At 44.3% G+C, this 23,648-nt stretch overlaps 2 protein-coding genes across 2 annotated transcripts in view; both read right to left on the minus strand.

The window, feature by feature from the left end:
- Positions 1–23,648, minus strand: part of LOC133557233 (receptor-type tyrosine-protein phosphatase epsilon-like) — a 275,984-nt gene that overhangs the window by 52,796 nt on the left and 199,540 nt on the right. Inside the window, exon 3 of the mRNA XM_061907545.1 lies at positions 21,398–21,534. The gene's annotated coding sequence lies outside the window, so the exon portion shown is untranslated. The remainder of the gene's footprint in view (positions 1–21,397; positions 21,535–23,648) is intronic.
- The window catches only part of LOC133557142 (receptor-type tyrosine-protein phosphatase epsilon-like), a 45,068-nt gene continuing 41,372 nt past the window's right edge, over positions 19,953–23,648 (minus strand). The window contains exon 16 of the mRNA XM_061907386.1: positions 19,953–19,961. Coding sequence (XP_061763370.1) covers positions 19,953–19,961 — 9 coding nt within the window. The remainder of the gene's footprint in view (positions 19,962–23,648) is intronic.

Raw genomic sequence — 23,648 nt, forward strand, 5'->3', positions numbered from 1 at the left:
AAGCCACGTGTTACAACAGCGTGGTTTCGTAGTAAAAGAGTGCGGGTACTTTCCTGGCCCGCTTACAGTCCAGACATGTCTCCCATCGAAAATGTGTTGCGTATTATGAAGCGTAAAATATGACAACAAAACCCCGGACTGTTGAACGACTTAAGCTGTACATCAAGCAAGAATGGTAAAGAATTCCACTTTCAAAGCTTCAACAATTAGTTTCCTCAGTTCCCAAACGTTTATTGAGTGTTGTTAAAAGAAAAGGTGATGTAACACAGTGGTGAACATGCCCTTTCCCAACTACTTTGGCACGTGTTGCAGCCATGAAATTCTAAGTTAATTAATATTTGCACAAAAAAAAAAAATTGTTTATAAGTTTGAACATTAAATATGTTTGTAGTGCATTCAATTGAATATGGGTTGAAAAGGATTTGTAAATCATCGTATTCTGTTTATATTTACATCTAACACAATTTCCCAACTCATATGGAAACAGGGTTTGTACCTTCTCGCTGGCTACTACCCTACCGACTTATCAACCTACCCTACCCTCCTCTCTATTCCAACCATTGGAATGTTTGTCTCGTCCACTTTAAGACTACCTTAGTCATCGACCTCTACAAAAACTTGTCTCCCTAATGACTTAGCAACCTATAGCCCAACAGTCTGTTCATTCTGGCTTACCACTGTTTACAATCCGTCACCTCAAAAATATACCTTCTCGTTGGCTACTACCCTACCGACTTATCAACCTACCCTACCCTCTTCTCTATTCCAACCATTGGAATGTTTGTCTCGTCCACTTTAAGACTACCTTATTCATCGACCTCTACAAAAACATATCTCCCTAATGACATAGCAACCTATAGCCCAACAGTCTGTTCATTCTGGCTTACCACTGTTTACAATCCGTCACCTCAAAAATATACCTTCTCGCTGGCTACTAATAAATACTCAACAACTACAACAGGTTTAGAACTAACATTGTTCGGATTGTCATCGTTCAAATATGATTAGCGGCAAAGTAGACAGGCGTCAACATTGTGGCTCTTGTGAGCTAATTAGATGATGCTAACTAGCAAGTATTGTCTCCCTGTCCTGAGAGTAAGTGCGGGCTTTCAGCAAATTTAGTTTGTCTCGTCCACTTTAAGACTACCTTAGTCATCGACCTCTACAAAAACTTATCTCCCTAATGACTTAGCAACCTATAGCCCAACAGTCTGTTCATTCTGGATAACCTCTGTTTACAATCCGTCACCTCGAAAATATTCCTTCTTGCTGGCTACTACCCTACCGACTTAGCAACCTACCCTACCCTCCTCTCTATTCCAACCATTAGAATGTTTGTCTCGTCCACTTTAAGACTACCTTATTCATCGACCTCTACAGAAACTTATCCCCCTAATGACCTAGCAACCAAAGCACAACAGTCTGTTCATTCTGGCTAACCTCTGTTTACAATCAGTCACCTCGAAAATATACCTTCTCGCTGGCTACTACCCTACCGACTTATCAACCTACCCTACCCTCTTCTCTATTCCAAACATTGGAATGTTTGTCTCGTCCACTTTAAGACTACCTTAGTCATCGACCTCTACAAAAACGTATCTCCCTAATGACTTAGCAACCTATATAGCCCAACAGTCTGTTCATTCTGGCTAACCTCTGTTTACAATCCGTCACCTGGAAAATATTCCTTCTCGCTGGCTACTACCCTACCGACTTATCAACCTACCCTACCCTCCTCTCTATTCCAACCATTGGAATGTTTGTCTCGTCTACTTTAAGACTACCTTAGTCATCGACCTCTACAAAAACGTATCTCCCTAATGACCTAGCAACCTATAGCCCAACAGTCTGTTCATTCTGGATAACCTCTGTTTACAATCCGTCACCTCAAAAATATACCTTCTCGCTGGCTACTACCCTACCGACTTATCAACCTACCCTACCCTCCTCTCTATTCCAACCATTGGAATGTTTGTCTCGTCCACTTTAAGACTACCTTATTTATCGACCTCTACAAAAACTTATCTCCCTAATGACTTAGCAACTTATAGCCCAACAGTCTGTTCATTCTGGCTAACCACTGTTTACAATCCGTCACCTCAAAAATATACCTTCTCGCTGGCTACTAATAAATACTCAACAACTACAACAGGTTTAGAACTAACATTGTTCGGATTGTCATCGGTCAAATATGATTGGCGGCAAAGTAGACAGGCGTCAACGTTGTGGCTCATGTGAGCTAATTAGATGATGCTAACTAGCAAGTATTGTCTCCCTGTCCTGAGATTAAGTGCGGGCTTTCAGCAAATTTAGTTTGTCTAGTCTACTGTAAGACTACCTTAGTCATCGACCTCTACAAAAACTTATCTCCCTAATGACTTAGCAACCTATAGCCCAACAGTCTGTTCATTCTGGCTAACCTCTGTTTACAATCCGTCACCTCAAAAATATACCTCCTCGCTGGCTACTACCCTACCGACTTAGCAACCTACCCTACCCTCCTCTCTATTCCAACCATTGGAATGTTTGTCTCGTCCACTTTAAGACTACCTTATTCATCGACCTCTACAAAAACTTATCTCCCTAATGACCTAGCGACCTATAGCCCAACAGTCTGTTCATTCTGGATAACCTCTGTTTATAATCCGTCACCTCAAAAATATACCTTCTCGCTGGCTACTACCCTACCGACTTAGCAACCTACCCTACCCTCCTCTCTATTCCAACCATTGGAATGTTTGTCTCGTCCACTTTAAGACTACCTTATTCATCGACCTCTACAGAAACTTATCTCCCTAATGACCTAGCGACCTATAGCCCAACAGTCCGTTCATTCTGGCTAACCTCTGTTTACAATCCGTCACCTCAAAAATATACCTTCTCGCTGGCTACTAATATATACTCAACAACTACAACAGGTTTAGAACTAACATTGTTCGGATTGTCATCGGTCAAATATGATTAGCGGCAAAGTAGACAGCCGTCAACGTTGTGGCTCATGTGAGCTAGTTAGATGATGCTAACTAGCAAGTATTGTCTCCCTGTCGTGAGATTAAGTGCGGGTTTTCAGCAAATTTTGTTTGTCTCGTACTACTGTAAGACTACCTTAGTCATCGACCTCTACAATAACTTATCTCCCTAATAACTTAAAAAAAACCTATAGCCCAACAGTCTGTTCATTCTGGCTTACCACTGTTTACAATCCGTCACCTCAAAAATATACCTTCTCGCTGGCTACTACCCTACCGACTTATCAACCTACCCTACCCTTCTCTCTATTCCAACCATTGGAATGTTTGTCTCATCCACTTTAAGACTACCTTATTCATCGACCTCTACAGAAACGTATCTCCCTAATGACCTAGCAACCTATAGCCCAACAGTCTGTTCATTCTGGATAACCTCTGTTTACAATCCGTCACCCTCGAAAATATACCTTCTCGCTGGCTACTACCCTACCGACTTATCAACCTACCCTACCCTCCTCTCTATTCCAACCATTGGAATGTTTGTCTCGTCCACTTTAAGACTACCTTAGTCATCGACCTCTACAAAAACTTATCTCCCTAATGACTTAGCAACCTATAGCCCAACAGTCTGTTCATTCTGGATAACCTCTGTTTACAATCCGTCAACCTCGAAAATATACCTTCTCGCTGGCTACTACCCTACCGACTTATCAACCTACCCTACCCTCCTCTCTATTCCAACCATTGGAATGTTTGTCTCGTCCACTTTAAGACTACCTTAGTCATCGACCTCTACAAAAACTTATCTCCCTAATGACTTAGCAACCTATAGCCCAACAGTCTGTTCATTCTGGATAACCTCTGTTTACAATCCGTCAACCTCGAAAATATACCTTCTCGCTGGCTACTACCCTACCGACTTATCAACCTACCCTACCCTCCTCTCTATTCCAACCATTGGAATGTTTGTCTCGTCCACTTTAAGACTACCTTATTCATCGACCTCTGCAGAAACGTATCTCCCTAATGACTTAGCAACCTATAGCCCAACAGTCTGTTCATTCTGGATAACCTCTGTTTACAATCCGTCAACCTCAAAAATATACCTTCTCGCTGGCTACTAATAAATACTCAACAACTACAACAGGTTTAGAACTAACATTGTTCGGATTGTCATCGTTCAAATATGATTAGCGGCAAAGTAGACAGCCGTCAACGTTGTGGCTCTTGTGAGCTAGTTAGATGATGCTAACTAGCAAGTATTGTCTCCCTGTCCTGAGATTAAGTGCGGGTTTTCAGCAAATTATGTTTGTCTCGTCTACTGTAAGACTACCTTAGTCATCGACCTCTACAAAAACTTATCTCCCTAATGACTTAGCAACCTATAGCCCAACAGTCTGTTCATTCTGGCTAACCTCTGTTTACAATCCGTCACCTCAAAAATGTACCTTCTCGCTAGCTACTACCCTACCGACTTAGCAACCTACCCTACCCTCCTCTCTATTCCAACCATTAGAATGTTTGTCTCGTCCACTTTAAGACTGACTACCTTAGTCATCGACCTCTACAAAAACGTATCTCCCTAATGACCTAGCAACCTATAGCCCAACAGTCTGTTCATTTTGGATAACCTCTGTTTACAATCCGTCACCTCAAAAATATTCCTTCTCGCTGGCTACTACCCTACCGACTTATCAACCTACCCTACCCTCCTCTCTATTCCAACCATTGGAATGTTTGTCTCGTCCACTTTAAGACTACCTTAGTCATCGACCTCTACAAAAACGTATCTCCCTAATGACCTAGCAACCTATAGTCCAACAGTATGTTCATTCTGGATAACCTCTGTTTACAATCCGTCACCTCAAAAATATACCTTCTCGCTGGCTACTAATGAATACTCAACAACTACAACAAGTTTGGAACTAACATTGTTCGGATTGTCATCGTTCAAATATGATTCGCGGCAAAGTAGACAGCCGTCAACGTTGTGGCTCATGTGAGCTAATTAGATGATGCTAACTAGCAAGTATTGTCTCCCTGTCCTGAGATTAAGTGCGGGCTAGCAGCAAATTTTGTTTGTCTCGTCTACTATAAGACTATCTTAGTCATCGACCTCTACAAAAACGTATCTCCCTAATGACCTAGCAACCTATAGCCCAACAGTCTGTTCATTCTGGCTAACCTCTGTTTACAATCCGTCACCTCAAAAATATACCTTCTTGCTGGCTACTACCCTACCGACTTAGCAGCCTACCCTACCCTCCTCTCTATTCCAACTATTGGAATGTTTGTCTCGTCTACTGTAAGACTACCTTAGTCATCGACCTCTACAAAAACGTATCTCCCTAATGACTTAGCAACCTATAGCCCAACAGTCTGTTCATTCTGGCTAACCTCTGTTTACAATCCGTCACCTGGAAAATATTCCTTCTCGCTGGCTACTACCCTACCGACTTAGCAACCTACCCTACCCTCCTCTCTATTCCAACCATTAGAATGTTTGTCTCGTCTACTTTAAGACTGACTACTTTAGTCATCGACCTCTACAAAAACGTATCTCCCTAATGACTTAGCAACCTATAGCCCAACAGTCTGTTCATTCTGGATAACCTCTGTTTACAATCCGTCACCTCAAAAATATACCTCCTCGCTGGCTACTACCCTACCGACTTATCAACCTACCCTACCCTTCTCTCTATTCCAACCATTGGAATGTTTGTCTCGTCCACTTTAAGACTACCTTATTCATCGACCTCTACAAAAACTTATCTCCCTAATGACTTAGCAACCAAAAGTCCAACAGTCTGATCATTCTGGCTAACCTGTGTTTACAATCCGTCACCTCAAAAATATACCTTCTCGCTGGCTACTACCCTACCGACTTATCAACCTACCCTACCCTCTTCTCTATTCCAACCATTGGAATGTTTGTCTCGTCTACTTTAAGACTGACTACCTTATTCATCGACCTCTACAAAAACGTATCTCCCTAATGACTTAGCGACCTATAGCCCAACAGTCTGTTCATTCTAGCTAACCTCTGTTTACAATCCGTCACCTCAAAAATATACCTTCTCGCTGGCTACTACCCTACCGACTTATCAACCTACCCTACCCTCCTCTCTATTCCAACCATTGGAATGTTTGTCTCGTCCACTTTAAGACTACCTTATTCATCGACCTCTACAGAAACGTATCTCCCTAATGACCTAGATACCTATAGCCCAACAGTCTGTTCATTCTGGCTAACCTCTGTTTATAATCCGTCACCTCAAAAATATACCTTCTCGCTGGCTACTACCCTACCGACTTAGCAACCTACCCTACCCTCCTCTCTATTCCAACCATTAGAATGTTTGTCTCGTCCACTTTAAGACTACTTTAGTCATCGACCTCTACAAAAACTTATCTCCCTAATGACTTAGCAACCTATAGTCCAACAGTCTGTTCATTCTGGCTAACCTCTGTTTATAATCCGTCACCTCAAATATATACGTTCTCGCTGGCTACTACCCTACCGACTTAGCAACCTACCCTACCCTCCTCTCTATTCCAACCATTAGAATGTTTGTCTCGTCTACTTTAAGACTGACTACCTTGGTCATCGACCTCTACAAAAACGTATCTCCCTAATGACTTAGCAACCTGTAGCCCAACAGTCTGTTCATTCTGGCTAACTACTGTTTACAATCCGTCACCTCGAAAATATACCTTCTCGCTGGCTACTACCCTACCGACTTAGCAACCTACCCTACCCTCCTCTCTATTCCAACCATTAGAATGTTTGTCTCGTCTACTTTAAGACTGACTACCTTGGTCATCGACCTCTACAAAAACGTATCTCCCTAATGACTTAGCAACCTATAGCCCAACAGTCTGCTCATTCTGGCTAACCTCTGTTTACAATCCGTCACCTCGAAAATATACCTTCTCGCTGGCTACTACCCTACCGACTTATCAACCTACCCTACCCTCCTCTCTATTCCAACCATTGGAATGTTTGTCTCGTCCACTTTAAGACTACCTTATTCATCGACCTCTACAAAAACTTATCTCCCTAATGACTTAGCAACCTATAGCCCAACAGTCTGTTCATTCTGGATAACCTCTGTTTACAATCTGTCACCTCAAAAATATACCTTCTCGCTGGCTACTACCCTACCGACTTATCAACCTACCCTACCCTCCTCTCTATTCCAACCATTGGAATGTTTGTCTCGTCCACTTTAAGACTACCTTAGTCATCGACCTCTACAAAAACTTATCTCCCTAATGACTTAGCAACCTATAGCCCAACAGTCTGTTCATTCTGGATAACCTCTGTTTACAATCCGTCACCTCAAAAATATACCTTCTCGCTGGCTACTACCCTACCGACTTATCAACCTACCCTACCCTCCTCTCTATTCCAACCATTGGAATGTTTGTCTCGTCTACTTTAAGACTGACTACCTTAGTCATCGACCTCGACAAAAACTTATCTCCCTAATGACCTAGCAACCTATAGCCCAACAGTCTGTTCATTCTGGATAACCTCTGTTTATAATCCGTCACCTCAAAAATATACCTTCTCGCTGGCTACTACCCTACCGACTTATCAACCTACCCTACCCTCCTCTCTATTCCAACTATTGGAATGTTTGTCTCGTCCACTTTAAGACTACCTTAGTCATCGACCTCTACAAAAACTTATCTCCCTAATGACCTAGTAACCTATAGCCCAACAGTCTGTTCATTCTGGCTAACCTCTGTTTACAATCATTCACCTAGAAAAAATACCTTCTCGCTGGCTACTACCCTACCGACTTAGCAACCTACCCTACCCTCCTCTCTATTCCAACCATTGGAATGTTTGTCTCGTCTACTTTAAGACTGACTACCTTAGTCATCGACCTCTACAAAAACTTATCTCCCTAATGACCTAGCAACCTATAGCCCAACAGTCTGTTCATTCTGGCTAACCTCTGTTTACAATCCGTCACCTCAAAAAAATACCTTCTCGCTGGCTACTAATAAATACTCAACAACTACAACAGGTTTAGAACTAACATTGTTCGGATTGTCATCGGTCAAATATGATTCGCGGCAAAGTAGACAGCCGTCAACGTTGTGGCTCATGTGAGCTAGTTAGATGATGCTAACTAGCAAGTATTGTCTCCCTGTCCTGCGATTAAGTGCGGGGTTTCAGCAAATTTTGTTTGTCTCGTACTACTGTAAGACTACCTTAGTCATCGACCTCTACAAAAACTTATCTCCCTAATGACTTAGCAACTTATAGCCCAACAGTCTGCTCATTCTGGCTTACCTCTGTTTACAATCCGTCACCTCAAAAATATACCTTCTCGCTGGCTACTACCCTACCGACTTATCAACCTACCCTACCCTCCTCTCTATTCCAACCATTGGAATGTTTGTCTCGTCCACTTTAAGACTACCTTATTCATCGACCTCTACAATAACTTATCTCCCTAATGACCTAGCAACCTATAGCCCAACAGTCTGTTCATTCTGGCTAACCTCTGTTTACAATCCGTCACCTCAAAAATATACCTTCTCGCTGGCTACTACCCTACCGACTTATCAACCTACCCTACCCTTCTCTCTATTCCAACCATTGGAATGTTTGTCTCATCCACTTTAAGACTACCTTATTCATCGACCTCTACAGAAACTTATCTCCCTAATGACTTAGCAACCTATAGCCCAACAGTCTGTTCATTCTGGATAACCTCTGTTTACAACCTGTCACCTCAAAAATATACCTTCTCGCTGGCTACTACCCTACCGACTTATCAACCTACCCTACCCTCCTCTCTATTCCAACCATTGGAATGTTTGTCTCGTCCACTTTAAGACTACCTTATTCATCGACCTCTACAATAACTTATCTCCCTAATGACCTAGCAACCTATAGCCCAACAGTCTGTTCATTCTGGCTAACCTCTGTTTACAATCCGTCACCTCAAAAATATACCTTCTCGCTGGCTACTACCCTACCGACTTATCAACCTACCCTACCCTTCTCTCTATTCCAACCATTGGAATGTTTGTCTCATCCACTTTAAGACTACCTTATTCATCGACCTCTACAAAAACGTATCTCCCTAATGACTTAGCAACCTATAGCCCAACAGTCTGTTCATTCTGGATAACCTCTGTTTACAACCTGTCACCTCAAAAATATACCTTCTCGCTGGCTACTACCCTACCGACTTATCAACCTACCCTACCCTCTTCTCTATTCCAACCATTGGAATGTTTGTCTCGTCTACTGTAAGACTACCTTAGTCATCGACCTCTACAGAAACGTATCTCCCTAATGACTTAGCAACCTATAGCCCAACAGTCTGTTCATTCTAGCTAACCACCAATCAATCTATCAAGGGCAACCCCGACTCTAGGTCCAGCCGTCCTTGTGTCCACCATTACACCAACCACCTCGTTCTCGCTATCAGACTCCCAAGGGAGCACCACAAGACGTTAGCAGTCTGTTCTGCCGCATTTCACGAGTTGTTATTAAACGCTGGCCCGTGTGACCCCTTAAGCATCTCTCGAGGACCACTTGCTTCCCTTCCACAATAAAGCAATTAATAAAGCGTCGTCCCACTCAGCGCGAGGCGGCCATGAACCACAGGTCTCAAATTAAGACTTTTAGCATTAGTCATGGTTTGGGTCGGGTCAGACGGCGGGTAAATAGCCATCCAGGCTCCGCTCGGGATTGTGCATTGTCTTCTCTCCATTTAGCGCTCAGTGGCGAGTCACCGGCCGTCTGCCGTAATGAAAATAGGTCATGGGAGACGTCGGCTCAAGGGGAATTTGGAAAGCGTCTTTGGGGAAGGTTGTTATCCCCGCCAGACGGTCACCGAGGCGAAGCGGTCTCACGGTGAGTCTGCATGCGTGAGGTCACTCAGTTCAGTCTTTATTCTCAATAAAAGCGATTAAGCCGTTAAAAGATGTTTTGTATGTTTCAGGTGATCCCCCCTCTGACTTCCAATTAACTAACACTATTATGTGACATTTATTTCACCCAGCTAGACTGGAGAATTACTACAAGAGTCGGGACCCGGGGTGGACCACTCGCCTGTGCATTAGTTGGGGACATTTCTGCGCTGCTGACCTGTCTCCGCTTGGGATGGTCTCCTGCTGGCCCTTCTATGGACTGGACTCTCACGATGATGTTAGATCCACTATGGACTGGACTCTTACTATTATGTTAGATCCACTATGGACTGGACTCTTACTATTATGTTAGATTCACTATGGACTGCACTCTAACTATTATGTTAGATCCACTATGGACTGGACTCTCACTATTATGTTAGATCCACTATGACTGGACTCTCACTATTATGTTAGATCCACTATGGACTGGACTCTCGCTATTATGTTGGATCCACTATGGACTGGACTCTCGCTATTATGTTAGATCCACTATGGACTGGACACTCACTATTATGTTGGATCCACAATGGACTGGACTCTCACTATTATGTTAAATCCACTATGGACTGGACTCTCACTAATATGTTAGATCCACTATGGACTGGACTCACACTAATATGTTATATCCACTATGGACTGGACTCTCACTATTGTGTTAGATCCACTATGGACTGGACTCTCACTATTATGTTAGATCCACTATGACTGGACTCTCACTATTATGTTAGATCCACTATGGACTGGACTCTCACTATTATGTTATATCCACTATGGACTGGACTCTTACTATTATGTTAGATCCACTATGGACTGGACTCTCACTACTATGTTAAATCCACTATGGACTGGAATCTCACTATTATGTTAAATTCACTATGGACTGGACTCACACTATTATGTTAGATCCACTATGGACTGGACTCTCACTATTATGTTAAATCCACTATGGACTGGACTCACACTATTATGTTAGATCCACTATGGACTGGACTCTCACTACTATGTTAAATCCACTATGGACTGGAATCTCACTATTATGTTAAATCCACTATGGACTGGACTCACACTATTATGTTAGATCCACTATGGACTGGACTCTCACTCTTATGTTAGATCCACTATGGACTGGACTCTCATTATTACGTTAGATCCACAATGGACTGGACTCTCACAATTATGTTATATCCACTATGGACTGGACTTTCACTATTATGTTAGATCCACAATGGACTGGACTCTCACTATTATGTTAGATCCACTATGGACTGGACTTTCACAATATTATGTTGGATCCACTATGGACTGGACTTTCACAATATTATGCTAGACCCACTCGACGTCCATTGCATCCGGTCTCCCCTAGAGGAGGAGGGGGGGGGTCACCCACATCTGCGGTCCTCTCCAAGGTTTCTCATAGTCATTCACATTCCCTTGCCCTTAAGTGGGCTCTGAACCGAGGATGTCGTTGTGGCTTGTGTAATAATAATAACAATAATATATTTTATTCGCAAAGAGCACTTTACATTGAGCAAACAAACTCAAAGTGCTACAAAGTATTAAAAAATAAATAAATAAAAATAAAATAATAATAAAAAGATAACATTAAATAAAATATAAAAACTAGAACATCTATAAAAATGCTTTTTTTTTTTTTTTTTTAAAGAAGTGTTTTTAAGCCTTTTTTTTTTAAAGCATCCACAGTCTGAGGTGCCCATAATTAAAAAAAAAATACCTCAGGAGGTTGCCTACAGCCACAGCTGTTAATGCCAATGTGTTTTTTGATTCGGTGCTGAGCATGTTGTTCCTTCACAAAGAGACGGCAAATTGAATAATAATCAATGTTTCCGTACTCTCTCTCCTGAAGACACCCAGCGAGGTACACGGGGACGCGGTACCAAACAAGAAAGCTCCTCAGTTGTTGGGCCTGCCTCGTTTAAGCAATCCAAAGTGACTTAATGATAGCAAAGCAGCTCGATAATCAACCCCCAAACACACCGGAAAAAAATGTCGTCTTTGCTGCGGCGTTCACTGGCGCTGCTGTTTTCTTTGCGAACAAGAGCGTCGTCAGTGCAGCTGACGGCGTGGTTTTTTTTTGTTTTTTTTCCCCAGAGCACAGAGTCCCTCTCTGTCTCTTCACATACATCAGCTGGGGAATTTGGAAAATGGGTGGTGGGTGTGAGGGGGGCGGGGGATCGCAGTAGGTGCATTGTGTGCTCGCCAGACTGTTTACCATTTAGGATGCTTACATCTACAAACTGCCATGTAGAAAAACTATCCATCTTCTTCCGCTTATCCGAGGTCGGGTCGCGGGGGCAGCAGCCTAAGCAGGGAAGCCCAGACTTCCCTCTCCCCAGCCACTTCGTCTAGGCTCGGGGGTGCCCACACTTTTTCTGCAGGCGAGCTACTTTTCAATTGACCAAGTCGAGGGGATCTACCTCATTTATATATATCATTTATATTTATTTATTTATGAAAGAGACATTTTTGTAAACAAGTTAAATGTGTTTAATGATAATACAAGCATGTGTAACACATATAGATGTCTTTCTTTCACAAAGACAAGAATATAAGTTGGTGTATTACCTGATTCTGATGACTTGCATTGATTGGAATCAGACAGTAATGATGATAACGCCCACATTTTCAAATGGAGGAGAAAAAAAGTTGTCCTTTCTGTACAATACCACATGAAAGTGGTTGGTTTTCGGCATCTCATTCATCCAGCTTCCATACACTTTACAAGAAAAACATTGGCGGCAAATTCCGTAGCTTGCTTGATTGACATTCACGGCACCCGAGGGTCTTGTGAGATGACGCTGGCTGCTGCCAGTTCATTATTATGAAAAAATGACAGAGAGGAAGGCGAGAAACACTTTTTATTTCAACAGACTTTCGCGCCGTCCCTTCCGTCCAAACTCTAAAGGCCGACTGCACATTTCCTATCTTCACAATAAAAGCCCTGCTTCATGCTGCCTGCGCTAACAAAATAAGAGTCTCGGAAAGCTGGCGTGCACAAGTGATGTGCACGCCAGCTTTCTGAGGGATCACTTGTGCACGCCAGTTTTCCGAGACTCTGTATTTAGTTAGCGCAGGCAACATGAAGCAGGGCTTTTATTGTGAAGATAGGAAATGTGCAGTCGGCCTTTAGAGTTTTGACGGAAGGTACGGCGCGAGAGTCTGTCGAAATAAAAAGTGTTTCTCGCCTTCCTCTCGGTCATATTTTCATAATAATGATCTTGCAGCAGCCAGCGTCATCTCACAAGACCCTCCGGTACCGTGAATGTCATTTAAGTGACGTCTTGGTGAAGATTGATGATCACTACGTTTTAGGTCTATTTTTTTTAAAAGCCTGGCTCGAGATCGACTGACACACCCCGCGGTCGACTGGTAGCTCGCGATCGACGTAATGGGCACCCCTGGTCTAGCTCTTCCCGGGGGATCCTGAGGCGTTCCCAGGCCAGCCGGGAGACATAGTCTTCCCAACGTGTCCTGGGTCTTCCCCGTGGCCTCCTACCAGTTGGACATGCCCTAAACACCTCCCTAGGGAGGCGTCCGGGTGGCATCCTGACCAGATGCCCGAGCCACCTCATCTGGCTCCTCTCCATGTGAAGCTTCTCACCCTATCTCTAAGGGAGAGACCCGCCACACGGCGGAGGAAACTCATTTCGGCCGCTTGTACCCGTGATCTTATCCTTTCGGTCATGACCCAAAGCTCATGACCATAGGTGAGGATGGGAACGTAGATCGACCGGTAAATTGAGAGCTTTGCCTTCCGGCTCAGCTCCTTCTTCACCACAACGGATCGGTACAACGTCCGCATTACTGAAGACGCCGCACCGATCCGCCTGTCGATCTCACGATCCACTCTTCCCTCACTCGTGAACAAGACTCCTAGGTACTTGAACTCCTCCACTTGGGGCAGGGTCTCTTCCCCAACCCGGAGATGGCACTCCACCCTTTTCCGGGCGAGAACCATGGACTCGGACTCGGAGGTGCTGATTCAAATGTTAAAATTGTGTCTTTGTTCTACACATTTTTACAACATTGGAAAACAGCGGCTTCTCAGAGGGTGAAATAACTCCTGGAAATGACTGGCTTAGAATGGCCGAAGGTATAGATGTGTGTGTTCATGTTAAAGGAAACCGATATCCATTTTCTTCGAATGGATTTAAGACAATCTTTGCAAGCTGGGTCACGTTTGCCGTGGTCTATAATGACACACAAACAACTATCACTTTAGCATGGATTAGCTCGCAGTCATGCAGGGACCAAATATGCCTGATTGGCACTCCAACAAGTCAATAACATCGACAAAGCTCATTTTTGTCCATTCACGCACAGTATAAAACGTTTGGTGGACAAAGTAGTGGCATAAAACCCGTCTTTCTGTGGCAGCAGGGAAAAAAGTTGCAATGTAAACAAAGAATAGAACATGTAAAGAATAATATATGTAACAAATGTTCTCATTCATCAAAGTCACTGTCATCTCAGGGCATTCAATCGATCGCAACTGGACTGTTTGGTTAGTCTTAGAAGATGTTTGCCGCTCATGGGAGTCGGCTTCTTTGGTTCATGCTCATACACTTAGATTGGTCTGATCATGTCCAGCGGTTGGTGCCAAAAGCCCAAATATTTATACTCCAAAACCAGGAGGGTGTGCCTGGGCAAGGATGGTCTCGCCCTGTCGTGGTGAGAAAAACGAACAGTTTTAATGCAAACGAGCAGTCCTACTAGGGACGGCGTGGCGAGGTTGGGAGAGTGGCCGTGCCAGCAACCTGAGGGTTCCGGGTTCGATCCCCACCTTCTAGCAACCTCGTCATGTCCGTAGTGTCCTTGAGCAAGACACTTCACCCTTGCTCCTGATGGTTTGCGGTTAGTTCCGTGGATGGCAACTCCCGCCATCAGTGTGTGAATGGGTGAATGTGGAAATATTCTCAAAACGCTTTGAGTACCTACAAGGAACAAACCCCGTTTCCATATGAGTTGGGAAATTGTGTTAGATGTAAATATAAACAGAATACAATGATTTGCAAATAATTTTCAACCCATATTCAGTTGAATATGCTACAAGGACAACATATTTGATGTTAAAACTGATAAAAAAAAATTTTTTTTGCAAATAATCATTAACTTTAGAATTTGCTGCCAGCAACACGTGACAAAGAAGTTGAGATAGTTGGAAATAAATACTGATAAAGTTGAGAAATCAATCAATCAATGTTTACTTATATAGCCTTAAATCACTAGTGTCTCAAAGGGCTGCACAAACCACCACGACATCCTCGGTAGGCCCACATAAGGGCAAGGAAAACTCACACCCAGTGGGACGTCGGTGACAATGATAACTATGAGAACCTTGGAGAGGAGGAAAGCAATGGATGTCGAGCGGGTCTAACATGATACTGTGAAAGTTCAATCCACAATGGATCCAACACAGTCGCGGGAGTCCAGTCCAAAGCGGATACAACACAGCAGCGAGAGTCCCTTTCACAGGAAACCATCCCAAGCGGAGGCGGATCAGCAGCGCAGAGATGTCCCCAGCCGATACACAGGCAAGCAGTACATGGCCACCGGATCGGATCGGACCGGACCCCCTCCACAAGGGAGAGTGGGACATAGGAGAAAAAGAAAAGAAACGGCAGATCAACTGGTCTAAAAAGGGAGTCTATTTAATGCTCATCAAACACTTATATTGAACATCCCACAGGTGTGCAGGGTAATTGGGTGCCATGATTGGGTATAAAAGCAGCTTCCATGAAATGCTAAGTCATTCACCAACAGGATGGGGTGAGGGTCACCAATTTGTAAGCAAATTGTCGAACAGTTTTAGAACAACATTTCTCAACGAGCTATTGCCTTATTACCTTGGAGACGTCACGTTCTGACGTCATCGCAAAAAGAGCGATAAACAGAAAGGCGTTTAATTCGCCAAAATTCACCCGTTTAGAGTTCGGAAATCGGTTAAAAAAATACATGGTCTTTTTTCTGCACCATCAAGGTATATATTGATGCTTACATAGGTCTGGTGATAATGTTCCCCTTTGAAGTCTGTTTTCTTCACTCCAAATGTACAAAAAATGAAGCATATTTTATCTACACAGTTTGCCCAACCAGTCTACATGTGCTTTGTGGACTTGGAGAAGGCATTCGACCGTGTCCCTCGGGAAGTCCTGTGGGGAGTGCTCAGAGAGTATGGGGTACCGGACTGTCTTATTGTGGCGGTCCACTCCCTGTATGATCAGTGTCAGAGCTTGGTCCGCATTGCCGGCAGTAAGTCGGACACGTTTCCAGTGAAGGTTGGACTCCGCCAAGGCTGTCCTTTGTCACCGATTCTGTTCATAACTTTTATGGACAGAATTTCTAGGCGCAGTCAAGGCGTTGAGGGGTTCTGGTTTGGTGACCGCAGGATTAGGTCTCTGCTTTTTGCAGATGATGTGGTCCTGATGGCTTCATCTGGCCGGGATCTTCAGCTCTCACTGGATCGGTTCGCAGCCGAGTGTGAAGCGACCGGAATGAGAATCAGCACCTCCAAGTCCGAGTCCATGGTTCTCGCCCGGAAAAGGGTGGAGTGCCATCTCCGGGTTGGGGAGGAGACCCTGCCCCAAGTGGAGGAGTTCAAGTACCTAGGAGTCTTGTTCACGAGTGAGGGAAGAGTGGATCGTGAGATCGACAGGCGGATCGGTGCGGCGTCTTCAGTAATGCGGACGTTGTATCGATCCGTTGTGGTGAAGAAGGAGCTGAGCCGGAAGGCAAAGCTCTCAATTTACCGGTCGATCTACGTTCCCATCCTCACCTATGGTCATGAGCTTTGGGTCATGACCGAAAGGATAAGATCACGGGTACAAGCGGCCCAAATGAGTTTCCTCCGCCGGGTGGCGGGGCTCTCCCTTAGAGATAGGGTGAGAAGCTCTGCCATCCGGGAGGAACTCAAAGTAAAGCCGCTGCTCCTCCACATGGAGAGGAGCCAGATGAGGTGGTTCGTGCATCTGGTCAGGATGCCACCCGAACGCCTCCCTAAGGAGGTGTTTAGGGCACGTCCAACCGGTAGGAGGCCACGGGGAAGACCCAGGACACGATGGGAAGACTATGTCTCCCGGCTGGCCTGGGAACGCCTCGGGATCCCCCAGGAAGAGCTAGACGAAGTGGCTGGAGATAGGGAAGTCTGGGCTTCCCTGCTTAGGCTGCTGCCCCCGCGACCCGACCTCGGATAAGCGGAAGATGATGGATGGATGGATGGATGCTACGATGATCATGCGTGAGCATGAAGGATTTTAAAGTTTTCAAAGACAAAGACAACTTATAGTACGGAACTAGTGGTGCTAATACTGTGTAGCCCTGCAATCTGGGTCGCTCTCCTCCTGCAAGCCCTCACATTGTCATTAATCAATCCCGACTCCTTCCCAGGGGCTCGGACTCTGTGGTGGCGATAATGACCTTGGAGACCCCCGCTGGCTTGCATTCTGCAGTACCGACGACAGACCTCCAGCCCACCCCCCATCTTTCCTATATCTCGCCAGTGCAACGCCTTCTGAGGAAATGATTTATGCGGATGTGTGGGGAAAACGATTGTTAAAACAAAGAAAACATCTATGTCGGTGAGAGATCAAAGACATTAGAGCAGGGGTGCCCATTACGTCGATCGCGAGCTACCAGTCGACCGCGGGGGGTGTGTCAGTCGATCTCCAGCCAGGCTTTTAAAAAAAATAGACCTAAAAATGAGTGATCATCAATCTTCACCAAGACGTCACTTAAATGACATTCACGGTACCGGAGGGTCTTGTGAGATGACGCTGGCTGCTGCAAGATCATTATTATGAAAATATGACCGAGAGGAAGGCGAGAAACACTTTTTATTTCAACAGACTCTCGCGCCGTACCTTCCGTCAAAACTCTAAAGGCCGACTGCACATTTCCTATCTTCACAATAAAAGCCCTGCTTCATGCTGCCTGCGCTAACTAAATACATCCATCCATCTTCTTCCATCCATCAGGGGCGGCATAGCTCGGTTGGTAGAGTGGCCGTGCCAGCAACTTGAGGGTTGCAGGTTCGATTCCCGCTTGTGCCATCCTAGTTACTGCCGTTGTGTCCTTGGGCAAGACACTTTACCCACCTGCTCCCAGTGCCACCCACACTGGTTTAAATGTAACTTAGATATTGGGTGTCACTATGTAAAGCGCTTTGAGTCACTTGAGAAAAGCGCTATATAAATATAATTCACTTCACTTCACTTCTTCCGCTTATCCGAGGTCGGGTCGCGGGGGCAGCAGCCTAAGCAGGGAAGCCCAGACTTCCCTCTCCCCAGCCACTTCGTCTAGCTCTTCCTGGGGGATCCCAAGGCGTTCCCAGGCCAGCCGGGAGACATAGTCTTCCCAACGTGTCCTGGGTCTTCCCCGTGGCCTCCTACCGGTTGGACGTGCCCTAAACACCTCCCTAGGGAGGCGTTCGGGTGGCATCCTGACCAGATGCCCGAACCACCTCATCTGGCTCCTCTCGATGTGGAGGAGCAGCGGCTTTACTTTGAGTTCCTCCCGGATGGCAGAGCTTCTCACCCTATCTCTAAGGGAGAGACCCGCCACATGGCGGAGGAAACTAATTTCAGCCGCTTGTACCCGTGATCTTATCCTTTCGGTCATGACCCAAAGCTCATGACCATAGGTGAGGATGGGAACGTAGATCGACCGGTAAATTGAGAGCTTTGCCTTCCGGCTCAGCTCCTTCTTCACCACAACGGATCGGTACAACGTCCGCATTACTGAAGACGCCGCACCGATCCGCCTGTCGATCTCACGATCCACTCTTCCCCCACTCGTGAACAAGACTCCTAGGTACTTGAACTCCCCCACTTGGAGCAGGGTCTCTTCCCCAACCCGGAGATGGCACTCCACCCTTTTCCGGGAGAGAACCATGGACTCGGATTTGGAGGTGCTGATTCTAATTCCGGCCGCTTCACACTCGGCTGCGAACCGATCCAGATCTAAATACAGACTCTCGGAAAACTGGCGTGCACAAGCGATCCCTCAGAAAGCTGGCGTGCACATCACTTGTGCACGCCAGCTTTCCGAGACTCTTATTTTGTTAGCGCAGGCAGCATGAAGCAGGGCTTTTATTGTGAAGATAGGAAATGTGCAGTCGGCCTTTAGAGTTTTGACGGAAGTCTGTTGAAATAAAAAGTGTTTCTCGCCTTCCTCTCTGTCATTTTTTCATAATAATGAACTGGCAGCAGCCAGCGTCATCTCACAAGACCCTCGGGTGCCGTGAATGTCAATCAAGCAAGCTACGGAATTTGCCGCCAATGTTTTTCTTGTAAAGTGTATGGAAGCTGGATGAATTAGATGCCAAAAACCAACCACTTTCATGTGGTATTGTACAGAAAGGACCACTTTTTTTCTCCTCCATTTGAAAATGTGGGCGTTATCATCATTACTGTCTGATTCCAATCAATGCAAGTCATCAGAATCAGGTAATACACCAACTTATATTCTTGTCTTTGTGAAAGAAAGACATCTATATGTGTTACACATGCTTGTATTATCATTAAACACATTTAACTTGTTTACAAAAATGTCTCTTTCATAAATAAATAAATATAAATGATATATATAAATGAGGTAGATCCCCTCGAGTTGGTCAATTGAAAAGTAGCTCGCCTGCAGAAAAAGTGTGGGCACCCCTGATCTAGAGGCTTGTTCGTATTAGGTAAAAACAACAACACTTTTACAAAAAAAAAAGGCTGCTTTTTAATAATCCTCTTAAACTACATTCCAGCCATATTTTCCAATCCAAAGCGGTGCGGCTTCCTAGCTGACCGAAGTCGTACTGAAACTAATTTGAAAGATTTTTGAGCGCCGTGTATTAGTAATGTTCTATATTTTCAATGGAACATTTTGGTGTTGTTTACTTGAGTCATATTGCGGTCTACATGTGTCTCTTATGTGTGACTGCCATCATGCGTCATGACTGGTCACGCTTATCATTCCACCGTGTACATAATAAAATAGCTACGAGGTTGGTAAGCACAACCAAAATGATTCCGTACGTTAGGCGCACTGTCGGGTTTGAGAAAGTGAGAGAATTTTAAGTGCGCCTTATAGTCCGAAAAATATGGCAAGCAAATATTAACATGAGATGAACAATCAATACACCAATCCATCCATTTTCTACCGCTTATTATCTTTGGGGTTGCGGGGGGTGCTGGTGCCTATCTCAGCTACAATCGGGCAGACGGCCGCGTACACCCTGGACAAGTCGCCACCTCATATCGCAGGGCCAAAACAGATAGACAGACAACATTCACACGGAGATGAACAAGTAGTGTCAGGCTTGACTATGTTTTAGTTTTTTTCCTCTGCATTTGTCTTTGTTTCCTCTGTGTGTAGTGTTTCCTGTCAGCGCTCTTATTTTGTTGGTTTCCTGTCTTTCTCCCTGAGTGCTGTGTTCCCCCTCAGTTGCGGCTGATTGGCATCTGGCCACACCTGGTGTCAATCAGTCCGCTGCTATTTGGACCTGTCTTCCCATCCAGTCACTGCTGGATTATTGTATTGTCTTGTCGATGACTTCCGTATTGACGCTCCTGTCGTGTCGTTTCATGTCGAGTCACTGCAGCGTAGCTTACTGTTTTTTGTTCCCTGCTTCCGTTTTGTTTTCACTCTACAAGTAACGACTTCTGTTTTCCTGTTTGCTACCCGCTAGCTTCCACGCTAGGCCCCTTCTTGTTTCTTGCTAGCTTCCATGCGAAAGACCCTTAGTTTTGTTATCCGCCCACGTGCGTGCTTTTTGTTTGAACCCTTTGTTACCCGCTAGCTTCCACGCTAGGCCCCTTCTTGTTTCTTGCTAGCTTCCATGCGAAAGACCCTTAGTTTGTTATCCGCCCACGTGCGTGCTTTTTGTTTGAACCCTTTGTTACCCGCTAGCTTCCACGCTAGGCCCCTTCTTGTTTCTTGCTAGCTTCCATGCGAAAGACCCTTAGTTTGTTATCCGCCCACGTGCGTGCTTTTTGTTTGAACCCTTTGTTACCCGCTAGCTTCCACGCTAGGCCCCTTCTTATTTCTTGCTAGCTTCCATGCTAAAGACCCTTAGTTTGTTATCCGCCCACGTGCGTGCTTTTTGTTTGAACCCTTTGTTTGTTTTTGTCTTAGTATTTTTATTAAATCATGTTTTCTTGTTCAATGCCTGCCTCCGTCCCTGCATCTTGGGGTTCGTCTACAACAAACTCTGACAAGTAGAACAATAATCCATTTTCTACTGCTTTTCTACTGCTTTTCCCTCATTTTGGGATCCCCAGCAAGAACATTCCGAAGCTGCAGTACATACATAATAGTGCTGCTAGGATCCTGATGAGAGTGCGGAAATATAACTATATCACACCAATTCTCAAATCCCTTCACTTGCTTCCTGTTCTACTCAGGATTAAATAGAAAGTCTCCCTACTAACTCACCAGTGCCTCCATGGAAATGCCCCCCTCTATCTCAAAGAACTACTTACCCCCAATTCCTCCACACGACACCTCTGCTCCGGACAGGCTAACCTCCTCCAACCTCCACGGACAAAGCTGTCGAACAATGGGAGACTGGGCTTTCTGCTCCGCCGTCCCCAGTCCGTGAAACGCTCTCCCTGACCACCTGAGGGCACCACAGACTTTTAAAAAAGGCTTAAAAACCCTTCTTTTTAAAGAATCATTTTTTTTTTTAGATATATGCATACTAGTTCTAGCTATTAGGCTGTTCAAGTTTTTGTTTTTATTTATTTTTATTACATTTTTTTAATACTTTGAGGTCGTGCTTTTTACAAATACAATTATATTATTATAAATGACACAATATGTTAGTGCATATGTCAGCAGCTAATTTAGGAGCATTTGTTTAGATGTCTAGTATGCTAACTCTCTTATTGAATGCCAACATTCTTATTTCATTACAATAACAAACATAATGTATCATAAGACTTTCTGCTAAAATTAAGCCAATAATGACATCTTTTTGGTCCCCTTTTATTTTTAAAAAAGTATTGAAAATACATTTTGGTACCGAGGTATCAATACCAAAGTATTTGTCTACTGATTCATACACATAAACACTGCTGTATTTACCATTTAGAGTAAATTGGCATGTCATTCGTAAAATAGTTTCGAGGTCGGTAAGCCAAACCGAAATGATTCCTTACATTAGGCGCGCCAGGTTATAAGGCGCATTGTCGAGTTTTGAGAAAATGAAAGGATTTTCAGTGCGCCTTGAAGTCCGAAAAATACGCTAAGCAAATATTAACAGTAGATTACTAATCAATTTTCTACTTAATATCCCTCATAATTTTGACAAAACAATAGAATGGGAAATGACACAATATTTTGTTATATGTCAGCAGCTAACTTCGGAGCATTTCTTTAGATGTCTAGTATGCTCACTTTTTTGTTGAATGCCAATATTGTTCTTTGATTGCAGGTTTTCCCGCAGCGCTTTGTTGTTAAGGAGGCCACATTAACAACAAAGAGCCACTGCCTCAACTAAAGTCTTAACAAGCTGCTCCGCTTAGTTCTGCCTCTGCCTCTGTCAGTACGTCTCTGCAGCACCCAGCATTGCCCCACCCACAGAACCATCTGATTGGTTACACGCAGAGCGGTAACAGCCAATCAGCAGAGCGTATTCAGAGCACATGTAACAGCCAATCAGCAGAGCGTATTCAGAGCGCATGTAGTCAGTGCTCCTGCGGTCTGGTAAACAGAAAGCTGTTTAGCAGGTAAGCGAAACTGTAATAAACACCTCCCAGTCAACTACTAGTAACATCACTATGAGCCCGTTGACGTTCTACAAACATAAGCGGCAGCTCAGCTCGCTCGCAGTCCTCGAGGTGAAGGCTAATTAGCTTTAAGCGTAACATTAGCTCATTTTGCTGTGTGTGTGCGTGCGTGTGTCACGGACAGCAAAGCCCGGTCCGTCTGAGAGAAAGACAAGCATTATTGACCTACAGTTAACAACTAAGTTATTTAACTTTCCCTTGTTCTGTGTTGATTGAGCTGTGTTGAAGCAGCAAAAAGGACATCATGTTAAATGAAGAGTTTCTGTCTCTGATAGTTGAAATAATACTGTAACCTACTGAGTGGCCTAGTGGTTAGAGTGACCGCCCTGAGATAGGTAGGTTGTGAGTTCAAACCCCGGCCGAGTCATACCAAAGACTGTAACAATGGGACCTATTACCTCCCTTCTTGGCACTTAGCATCAAGGGTTGGAATTGGGGGTTAAATCACCAAAAATTATTCCCGGGCGCGGCACCGCTGCTGCTCACTGCTCCCCTCACCTCCCAGATGGTAAAAAAGGGGATGGGTCAAATGCAGAGGACACATTTCACCACACCTAGTGTGTGTGTGACAATCATTGGTACTTTAACTTAACTGCATCATAAAGCCTACATGAACTCCATGGTGTTCAGGGATGAATAGTCTCTCCTATTGCACTATTTTTTCCAGCTATAGTTACATTAATCATTAGTAATGTAGCAGCTTAGTTTTGAATGGCAGGATCCCTGCTATCACGTGTTGATAAAAATATAACATTTACATAATAAAAATCAACTATAGGCTTCCCAAATGCTGTAATAAATTAAGCCTGATGAGTTGAGCATTTGTCAGCATGTGGCCCCACTTTTAACTCTTTTTTTTCTTCAAACGCTCATTGCAAACGCTTACTTACAGTAAGTTATTAATTTGACTTTGTAAGTCCTTATTTTGTCATTATTTTGACTT

Source organism: Nerophis ophidion, linkage group LG08 (assembly GCF_033978795.1).
Source record: "Nerophis ophidion isolate RoL-2023_Sa linkage group LG08, RoL_Noph_v1.0, whole genome shotgun sequence".
Taxonomy (NCBI): domain Eukaryota; kingdom Metazoa; phylum Chordata; class Actinopteri; order Syngnathiformes; family Syngnathidae; genus Nerophis; species Nerophis ophidion.